Source organism: Balearica regulorum, chromosome 4 (assembly GCF_011004875.1).
Source record: "Balearica regulorum gibbericeps isolate bBalReg1 chromosome 4, bBalReg1.pri, whole genome shotgun sequence".
In the NCBI taxonomy this organism is placed as follows: domain Eukaryota; kingdom Metazoa; phylum Chordata; class Aves; order Gruiformes; family Gruidae; genus Balearica; species Balearica regulorum.
In genome coordinates, this window is record NC_046187.1 from 53,203,312 (window position 1) to 53,214,605 (window position 11,294).

Sequence of the window (11,294 nt, forward strand, 5' to 3'; positions counted from 1 at the left end):
TGTTTATTTTGTCACACCAGTTGTTCCCCAACTTTGCCCTGTCTCCCTTCTCTGCTAAAGGATACACATTGGTAGAGAAACTCAAAGAATAGACTGAATTAAGAAAGTAACAGAAATACCACAGATGTTTCATGTTGGAATGAAGATAACCCATTCTGGTTTTATTGGTCTAGGGTATGTCTTTGTTTGTGTTATTGTCGCATTATTGATACTGCAATTAGTTGGCAGTTCCAACACCAATTTACTACAGGTTGTATGAATTGTGATATTGATTCTGCCATGTTATGGGGGGATGGAAGTACCCCACGGTTTCTAAAGTCTGCAATGCTCATGCATCAGGTCTAAAACCAGACTGTACTGGGGAAAAAAAAACCAAACCACAACAAAGAATCAAAACCCAGTGAAACATAGATAGGTATAACTTAGGATGTTTACATAACTGCCATCTTTGCTGTAATATGCTTACCTGAATAAATTCGCTCCAGTGCTGCTATAAAACCAAGTGTCAGTATGACAGTATTGGCAGCTTGTGAGCTCCAGACTGGATTTAGTGAAGTACACCAGATGCGAAGGACAAGGAGCATTATCTTGCCTAGCATGAAGCCCCATATCCTGACGAACCTATAAGAATCAGTTTTGGAATAGTGATGTATTTGAGAAAAAAAAAAAAGGAAAAAAATCTTCTCAGAAAAAACCCCAACCTTTTAATGTAAAGAAATGTCATTTACAACCCCATCAGTACAAAAAGATACCTTTGTAAACTGTTTCCTGACCACCATGTTACTGTTTGAACCAGCAATGAGGAGGAAACACCTGCAGCCAAGATGAACAGTCTAATTGAAGCATTTGGCGCCTGGTATGATGCTAAGCTTCCTACAAGCAAACACAACACACACACAGAGGTTGCTTTAATGGGCAACAGGGATCAAGTAATAAGGATTTCCTGTGTATTAGTTCAATCTTGTCTGTAATTTGAATGGCTACACCATTCATCTGAAAACACATGACACTACACATTTTTAAACAAACCAAAGAAATGAAGGTATGGATAGAAACTGCATATATATGACATTATAGCAGTTACCATTTTCAGGAAAAAAAAAAAAATTAAGTGATTATCCAAGGCTGCGGTGACTGCCTTAATTTAAATACTTATGGTCATTAATTTCATAAAAAGGATAGATGGATAAAATATCTAAGCATATAGATATTCCTGAACAGCACACTTGCATAACTCAAAAGCCATAAAACTTTACATATGGTGACTGCTCCTTTCTAAAAAGGATAAGGCTTTTGCCACAGTGCACTTACATAACTCAAAAGGCATAAAAGCGCACTGTGGCAAAAGCCCTATCCATACACTGTCACAAGGATTAGTAGGGGATCGCCTTACTGGAGGTGAACAAGGCTTTCTCTTGCCCAGTATCTGGTCTCAGAGTGGTCATTAGCTGCCTATGTCATCTTGCTACTGGAAACTGTCACTCCCCCATCGCTGAAAGAGACCATGCACGTGCACGGCATTCACCATTCCCCAGGGCACAGTGACCTCACCTTTATCAGCAGTTTTAAACTCTGCTAGCAGGTTTCCAATTCAACTGACTATGGGTCACACACATTCTCATAACTTCAGTCAGTGTGACAAATTCTGGCCCAGGACAAATGACAAACAGCAGAAGAAGCAACACTGTTTTGCTACCAGCCATTTGCTAAGTGAGTATGAGTCAAACTTGAAGAGATGTTAAGCAAGGAAAGCCAGAAATGGAGCTGCTGATTCTGGCAATGCATGCTAGGAATCCTCCAACTGTCTCTTTGCACATTCTGCTCCGAGTAAAAGATGCAAAGCTTACAGCACAGATGGTAAAATGAATTCAATGTGTAGTAAAGATGCACTTGTACGGACTTTAGCAGAGGCTGCATGTACAATGCACACAGATTTCTGTCATTAAATTGCGCTGAAATCCACAACTCTGCCTCTTCAATCTTTCATCACTTGTGCTAGCCAGATTAAAGCTCGCGTGGGTTTGCCTACTTACAGGAGACACACCTTTTGTTGCTGAGCAAGTACACCCAAAACGTAAATACATCTATCCAAACATACAAATTTACTGCATATTGTCTGAAGACAGATTGAAATGGACACTACCACAGGGGTAGTTCATTGTTTGGTTTGTTTTGGTTTTTTCAAATAGCACAGAAAATCAAGTAATATGAAAGGATACAGAAATTAAAACAAAAGTTTCTGAGAAAATAAAGCTTTCTGAAAAGGCAAAAAGAAAGATAATGACAACTATGGGAAGAGCCTTTTCCATCAAAAAACCCTAAATATTCTGGTTTTAGCTAAGCATGAAGAATTTCCAGATTTTTTGATTGTGAAATTGAAGACTGAATATTTCCAGTAAAATGGGGTGGATTATTCTGCCCAGTTTTGTTCAACAAGCCCCAGAGGAAGGCCATGGGCTTTCCGAGAAGGAAAAAAAAGATCAAAAAGAGAAAGAAGGAAGACATGTCAGGTATGAAGAAGGAAAGAAAGCAGGAATAATTGAGGAATAGGAGAAACAGACACACAGTGTGATAACACAGAAATAATTTAAAAGATAATGAAGTGATGAGAAACAAGTAAAAAGATATATATGGAAAGTCCTAAAGCCCAGTGCTGCCTGTGCAAGGGCATCTGGATAACTTAAAGTGGTTTGAGAACCTGCAGTAAGGAGGCAAGAAAAGAGTGAGAGTTACCTCTGGTGCTAAACTCTTTTCTGGAGACAAAGAGGGTGAGGAACAGGCTCTTACATCTTCCCCAAATGCTGATGCTCGCTGTGGAGCAACAGGTAAGGGGAATCAGAGTAAGTACGGCAGAGCTGGGAGAGAATATGGTGCAGACTCGCGAAGAGGTGGACAGTATTAGGACCGTTTGGGAGATGGAAACAGCAGAGGGATATAAGAAGGGGAGGTCATACCTGTGTACAGCAATGCTCAGGTTAGCCCAAAAGTAGGGATGTGTACAGATTCAGTCTCCCCATGCTCTGGAGTCCTTCTGTGACCACCTCCATTAACACATTCTTTCCCCAGATTACTACTGAAGGTGCTAGCTTTTTATTTGTAGTTCTTTTGTTTGAACTTCAGGAGCCCGCGATTCAGGTGAGACAAACAGGCATAAACCAACAGACTTTACACATCATTATAGGCCACTGCTCTCTACTTAACAGAACAAAAATTACACACATTTAAGTGATTTCCATCTCTTTTGGCAAAGTGAACTAGTAAACACAGCAAGATGATCTGAAGGACTAATCTTAAATTTTTTGTTACTGTGGTATCTGAAGGAATGCAAGGTGCAATTTGTAATGCTTACACCCATTACTAGTTTCTAAATTAGCCGATCTTGTAGAAAGCAACGCACTGAGCACTGCTGCAGAAAGCTGAAGTGGAAGACACTGCTCACTGAAAAGCTTATTAAAACCAACAGAAAAGTATTAGGATGGATATGACAGAGTAGAAAAGAAAAGAACATGGTAAAACTATGCTTCATCTAAACTGATGAAAGCAATGAGCTATGTTCAGTCCTAGTATCTTTTTAAGGGATAAAAAACAAGAACTCTTTTTAAAACTAAAGTTCTGCAGAGAAAGTAAATTAAATGATCCTGTTCTGTCTTCTACCAGTAAAAGAAGAAAATTATATGGAAAGTGATTTTCTAATCATCATCTTATATTTATAAATGAGAAGCTAGAAACTGCTGCTTCTGAAAGAGAAGCCAGAAACTGCTGCTTCTGAAAGACACCGGTTAGCAGCAGCATTTTCCCTGTACACAGGATGGAGACCTTTGTCTCTTCTGAGTTCATTCAGGTGTTGCAAACTCATTAGCAATAACTTGCTTCTGTATGTGACTGTAGCTGTCAAACCTTCTCCCAACAAACTTTCAGAAAACCAACAAGAACTAGGACTTGCACCAGTTAGCTGAAGACCAAAGAGGAAATCCCAGCAAGTCTTGATTCAGGGAGGAGCATGTGGGATGGGTAGTGAGGCAGTTTTATCTCAAATATAAAATCAAACTTTATTACTGTGCAACTGACAATACGAGAGCCATCTCACACTCAGGATGAACCTGTAACCCCATCAATATGCTACAGGCATATAGATACATTTAACAAATTTTTAAAAATATATATTCTTTAACAAAACAAAAAAAATGCCTCAGATAGTAAGTCTACTAAGAATGTTTCACTCACAGCAGATTGCTTTTATAATAGCCCCAAGCTGTTCTGTAATGTCTCTTCCCTACCCATTGTCACAGACACAGAACTGCTATACAAAAGACACCTGCTCTGCCGATCTCTGTGCAATATCAAAAACTTTTTTCCTATTGGGCATGTCTTGTATTAATTTAAAAGCTTCTAGAAATAAAAGTGAAATGAGATTTGTCTTTAATTATGCAGTACTGGTCTAAAAACCAACACAATGGATGCAAATAATATTCCTCTGACCATATCTAAAAGCTTGAGAGAAAAAAAGAAAAGCATGAGTTCAGGAGAGCAAGAATTCCTTATTCCTGTCTCTTTTCAGAATCACCTGAATTTTGAGGCAATTTGGAATGTTTATTCTTATGCCTTGATACCAAGATGCAATCTATAACTCACGACAGTGCATACTTACCAATCATAGTCAGTCTCAGAAGGGCTAGGATGTACTTATTGTTAGCCAACCTCCAAAAAGGGCCAATTATCAAGAATATTGGAGAAAAGAAGGCGACAGCAAAAACTTCTAGACCTGTGAGAGCCAGTGTCTGAAGGGGGAAGTAATAGATCATTGGTGGCAGTGCATGGTAAAGAGACCAAGAAATGTAGCCTAAAAAAAAAAAAAAGGAAAAGAAACAAATCCCATCATCTATTTTCAACAGTAATCCTGGAGATTACTTAAATATATACCATTTTATACTTCCAAATGTAGAATATCAAATGTATTTGAAAGTAGTTCAAGTAACAATAGCCACTTTCTGTGAAGAAATATTTGCTATTTCAAGTTACACAAACACGTTTTCCCAGAAAATAGAACAATGAGAAGAAAACCACTCGTCCCCCACTCAGGCACTAGTTCCTACTTTGATCTTCAGTGAAGGAGTGCTCAATCTAGGAAAGGGTTTAGTGTTCAGAGGGAACAATGCTGGCTAAATAAGAAGTCCACCCAGTCTCAGGGGTCCTCAAAGACAGACCGGTAGCTAAATTATTCTTGTAAATTGGTGCACCGTTCTCCCCTGAAGACACCTCAAAGACAGACACTGCAGTAGCACTACACTACCATTTTCTATACGTTTTGCAGGAGATGCACCAAGCACCTGAGCCCGCAGCCCCGCGGGCAAGAGGTCCGGGACCACCGCCCACCTGTGCCTTGCTCGGGGCAGCACGGCACGGTTCAGTGTCGGTGCTACAAACATTTAGCTGAGGGCACTCAATAAACCCTAGGCTGATCCAAGAGACAAAAGGCATTCCAACACTGGAAGAAAAGAAAGAACCCGAAGAAGAACACTCAAGCAGTGACCATTATTTACTTACTTCCAGCGGAGGAGCTAATTTTGAAATATCTTTCACGGGAAACACCTCCCCACAGACTGTAAGCCCAGGGTGCTACGGGCACCGGCCGTTCCCGAGAGAACCCCCGCCGCAGGGCTCCCAAGCGAGGCTGAAGGAGGCTGACCGGTGCCGTTAACCGCCGCCTCTACCCCAGCCCGCCTCGAGCACTGCGGCCCCTCACAGCCCCCAGCCCCGTCGGGCGGCACCACCACCACCTACCCAGGAAGCTCTCCGAGATAACGGCCTTCCACAGGGGGAACATCGCCTCCCGACGCTGCCCGGTTCGGCTCGGCGAGAGCTTCGCCCCTCCCGCCCGTAGCCGAGTCGCGAATACCCGGGAGGGCGCGGCGCCGTCACCCGTCCCGCCTCACGGAGCCCGCCCGGCACGCGGCCGCCGGCGAGCGGGCGCCACAGCGCCGCCTGGCGGAGCGCGGGAGACTCCACGCCGTGCGCCCCGACCGTGAGGGGACGGCCCGGGGGGAGCCGTTTCTCCAGGACGGGGGCGGTGCGGCCCGCGGTCATGGGGCTGCGCTGCCGCAAGCGGGAGCAGGGAGGAAACTTGTTAGACAGGAGTGATGGCGCGGTGCCGGCTTGGGCCATTAGGGCTGGGTGCGAGGAGTATCTCCAGTGTTCAGCCCGCCAGTCTTGGCCCGCGCGCCATCGCTGACAGAAATGGCGGCTCCCTTAGGCGTCCGGCTCCGGAGGGCCGACTTTCCCTTCCATTCCAGCGCCCAGTCTGATGAGGGAAAGGAGTGACCCCCCCCCCGCCCAAGCCCGCAGGGTGGCTGCGGAGCAGCCTGAGTCCCAGCAAAGCCCCACAGAGACGGTGGCTGTGTGGTCACGGAGGTGCTCGTGGTGGCAAAGCCCACATCAAGATGGCACTGCAGATAGAGAGGATGGTGTGGTGTGATGTGACTGTGAAGAGATGTTCAGTTAAACATTTTTTTTTCATGGAGGGCAGCCTGGATGGCAGGAGTTTATTCTTCACAGCCCTGTTGCAAGGAACAGTGAGTAGATCTTGCCCCTTCATTGCTGTGTTACCAAAGGAGCATTTGTCCACTGGATAGTCACACCAGCAATTAACAAAACAGAAGCAAAAGATTGTCATCCCATAGGCTGATGGGGAAAAGAGGAGCTGATTCACTTGCTAGTTGCATAAATATATCGCTGATTAACTATTATTACCTTTTTTTTTTTTCCTGGGGAGGGGTGTGTGTTCAGATTGGTGCTGTGCTCATCTTAATGAAATGTGCTTTGCTTTATAGCAGACTAAGGACTTCTGATAAGCAATTGTGTCTGCAAAAAGCACCAAAAGAAGTATTGAGTTTGCTAAGATTCCTGGGTTGAGGCTTAAGATGCTCTGTTTGTTAATTTTAGAAGAAACCCTGAGCTTATGAACCCAGCTGTGATCATGGCTGCCAAGTTCTGACAAAAGGATTACATAAGCAAAATCTGAATTTCAGAATTTCATTTTTGGCATGAAAAATAAAATTTTAACTATGAACTAAGAACTAAAAAGACTTTTTGCTGTTGCAATACATCATCTTCTTAAGTTTTATTAATCTTCATATAGTACGCTATGAAACTGCCAGCTATATTTTCTCATTTGTGCTAAAACCGCTATCCCATTCTAAACAAACCTTATGCATTTTCTTTCCTTGCACCTGTGAAACTCCAAATCCATAGGATATAATCCCCTGACACCTGTTAAATATGACCTATTACTAGCAATAAATTCCTGTCAAAACATTTAGGGGGCAGAGTACTAAGGAAAAGTTTGTTCCAGTAGTCTCACAATCAAGTAATTAATTTACCCTGCAGTATAATGGGGTTTGGCTAGCTACAGAAACTCTGCTGAATTTTGGTTGCTATTTGAAAACATATATATGTTTCAAATGCCCACAAAAGAATTGAAATATTTTGATGAAAGAGTCAACCTCTCTAAGGGAGGAAGAACGAGATTCGTAGGTTTGATGACCTTCTTCCTCTTTTTCTCTTCTTCAAGTTCCATGTAACTAAAGGCATCTTTTATTTTCTTCATTAAAGAAAAGCCATCCCAGAACAGTGACCAAGTTCACTTACCACTGGTTTAGGAATATGCAAGTGATGACACCGTTTCATCTTGCTGTGGCATGATTCAAATGGAGCCTGCAAGATGAGATCTTTGGCCAGAGTAAACTCAGAATATGGCTGCTTTTGTAGCTGTCTAGCAGGAGTGTGAGGCTCACAGGATGTATTCAGCCAATAAATATTTGAAACAATTTTGCAATGCTTTCTGTAATTACAGTATCTTGCGTCATAGTTCAGAGGTGCAGTTCCAGTAAAACTAGACACAACTGGAATCATGAACCTGATGTGCTTGTGTGGCTTCCATTAAACTCATAATGCAATGTAAATAATGCAATTCCTGACAAATTTAGCCATTGTGTGCTGAGTACTCTCTCTGGGACTCTTAAGAACTACTAAGTTTGACTTCAAACATAACAAAGTTACATTCCAGTTCTCTCCATAGATTTGACACACAGATAAGCACCTCTCTAAAGCTAATTATTGTTTAAAAAAATGCTTTATTTGGGTTCAAACTGTAATACAAGCATGTTTTGAAACACAAAATAAACACATGGAATTTAAAAGAACTGTCAGACACTTGGGAAAAGTTGTCCTTGCATATTGCCCAGTCGAGATGCGCCTGAATGGGCATGACTAAGAAGCAGAAGAAAGTGCCAGAGAAATAGAGGGGGAAAAAGCATTAAAGTACAAACATAAATTAGGATTAAGAAAGCGACTCTGGAAAAAAGCTGGGGTGGCTGAGTTTACAGTTAGGTGCCTGCCACAGCCGCAGTGGAAACACAAAGACTTGCAGGTCATTAGATGCCTGTTCTGTTTGCACAACAGTGTAAAGCTTCTTAATCATTACCTTTACACCTGTTATGCAAAACTCTATATGCATATTCATACTCAACATTAATTTGGTTGTCATTTTCTCAAGGTTATAGTATGTTGGCTACAAAATACTGTTCACTTGTTCCACCTGGGCTGAAGCGTAACCTCATCTGTTGTAAATTAGCCCTAAAACACAGGACTAATAAATATTAAGACTTGCTGAAGACCTTTTTCAGTAAAATGGGGGACAGGATACATGAACAGAGTAATTCCAGTAATTTACTCCATAGAATAGGTCTTGATGCATTTCAATATGTATTAGAAATGGCAGGTACAATCAAATCTGATTAAAGTATCTAAGCTCCTATAACCCCATTGAAATCAACTCGTGTTGCAGGTCCTTACTGTAGGAAAGAAACGATGCATATAGCTGTGCAGCCTAGGAGAAGAGAAAACTCTCTGGCCATTTTACAGCCTTCTTCACACTAAGATGTGAAAATCCTAAAGCTTGAACATCTGGTAATTGTTAGCCATTCTTTTCTACTAAAAGATAGGCCAGACCAAGCGTAAAATAGAAATAAATACACCTAAGAATCAGCCAAAACATAGAAAACTATTACATGATTTCTTGTACATAGTGAGGACAGCGTAATGTTTTACTCAGAAGTATGTTGACTGTTTCCTGCTGTGACTTTTGCTGTCTTTTCATTCACCCTTAACTCCTAATCCCATTAGCATGAGAACAATGCCCTACAGTGTAATTCTTATGCAGCTTTCCCTGCTCTAAATGTTTTTATTACTGATATGTTTTTGTAACTGTGCTGTGCTTCTGTTACTCCAGGTCTTTGTTTCTCAGGGAATTTTTAAGCAATTAACAGTCTTTGTGATTTTCTAATGAACAAACAAACCATATTTATCACACTAGGTAATAGTTCCTCCTCCTGTCATGTGCTGTATGCATACATGGAGTGTTCCTGTTAAATACACATACTGGAAGGCTTTGCCTTTGATAAATGTGGTGAACCTTGTGATCCTGGTAACCCTGCGGTGTTTTCTTAAAGGTTCTTCAGACAAGCAGCCAGAGCCTGTAAACCTTCCCAGGTTTGTGAAGTCTCAGCTCCTCGACTTCTTTCCACTCTGACAGTAGAAAATTCCTCAGCTGAGGATTCAGTTCCTTATTGGTTGGGTTTTTTTGATATCTCTTGGTTTTTTATTATTTGATGCGTAAAGTTGGTTTTGTTCTGGGAGGGGTAAGGATCTTTCGGTTTGTGTTTATTATTCTGAAGCATTAACGTTTACTGGTTTCTGTCTATTAATTTCTCTCCATTTTCATAGCTCTGAAGTACTTTCAGGTAAATCATAAGAACAAAGAGTGTTTGAGGAACATATTCAATTGCGATAACCAATTTTTCCTTTAAAGTTAAAATGAAAAAGAAGTCTAACCTTTTTTTAATAGGCACTTTTGCACAGGAAGGTGGAAGAATCCAAGCAACTACTATCCCCGGTCATGCATATATCCCATCAGGAAATTGTCATTCCAGGGCTCTTTCATTTTATGACCAGTTTAAGCTGAACTAGCTAAGAATAATTGTTTATTAGGGACTCACCTCACATGGGATTTTGTTGTATATTGTAGTTTTCAAAATAGTATATAGCCAGTATCTATTAAATCTTTTTTTTATATATATGATTTCAAGGATACCTCTTAGATCACAGGAGATGTAGGTACACTTTTAAGAGCTGTTTCAGGACATCACTCTTGCCCAACCTCCATGTGCAGAGTACATTTTGCAGCAGCAAAGCCCAACGGTCTGGTTTGGCTGGCAAGAGTGAGAGAATGTTCTGGGGAAAGGGGCTTCAAGCAGCCAAGACTTCAGGAAGCTGAAAGCCTTTCTGGACTTAAGAAAATGAACTATAAGTTATGTCATGTTTACTATGAAAATGAGATGCCAAGGTCATGCAAGTGAAGGAAGTACTATGGTGATCTCAAAAGCTATTCATTTTGAGATAAGCACTAAAGTGTCACATCACCATTTAGGATACTCTACTAAAAACTGTCTCACTGTAAAAAACCCAAATGAAACAGTTTTTATTAAATATGAAATGCAAAAATAAACCTCAGGCTTACATGCTTTGTTTTATGAAGTTCATCATTAAAGAAAGAAAGGCATTGCATTTTCTCATTTCAGAGAAAGTAGCAATTTTTTTTCAGTATTCCTAGAAGAACAACCTCTACCCCCGAACTGGTATTTTCAGGATAACTTTATCTTGCAAGATTATTTTGATTGATCAAAGTATTTTTCTTGTTTACTTTTTATTTACTTCTTGTTAATATTGGTACTAAAATGTATTGATTTACTTACATAAGCATCATAGTATTAAAATCAATTTAGATAAGCAATGCTTTTCATTCCAAAATGGTCAAAATGGAATTTGTCGCTTCTTTTTTAAAGAACAAGATTTCATTAAGTTTCACTTCGTAGGACACCTCCCCAGCACCATATGCCGTGCACCGTTAGCTGACTGTTAACTTGATTAACAAATACCATTGCTAAAATAGCGGTCTGAATTTTCTTTTCAGAAATACGAGAACTCGGAGGGAATCTTCTTATCGCGTTCACTGTTGTTTCTCTCCCGGAGCAGCCCACGAGGAGCTGGGAACTGCTCATTTAGTAACAGATACTGGTGGGGCCAAGGAGCCAGCGGGTGAGGAGAGCTCAGCGGGGCACTGCCCGGCCGTGCCGACAACCCCCAGCCCCGCCTGGGCGGCGTTTCGCCTTGGCCCCCTCAGGGCTATCTGCCCCGGCGACTCCCTGCCTCTCAGCCCGACCGAGGGGCTGCCGGGGCTC

General features: G+C 41.5%; 1 protein-coding gene across 1 annotated transcript in view; it reads right to left on the minus strand.

The window, feature by feature from the left end:
- Positions 1 to 5,948, minus strand: part of CWH43 (cell wall biogenesis 43 C-terminal homolog) — a 29,291-nt gene extending 23,343 nt beyond the window's left edge. The window contains exons 1-4 of the mRNA XM_075750734.1: positions 5,782 to 5,948; positions 4,649 to 4,840; positions 753 to 873; positions 467 to 621 (exon numbers count right to left, since the gene is read on the minus strand). Of these exons, the coding sequence (XP_075606849.1) occupies positions 467 to 621; positions 753 to 873; positions 4,649 to 4,840; positions 5,782 to 5,824 (511 nt within the window). The 5' untranslated portion in view covers positions 5,825 to 5,948. The remainder of the gene's footprint in view (positions 1 to 466; positions 622 to 752; positions 874 to 4,648; positions 4,841 to 5,781) is intronic.
- Positions 5,949 to 11,294: the final 5,346 nt, after the last annotated feature.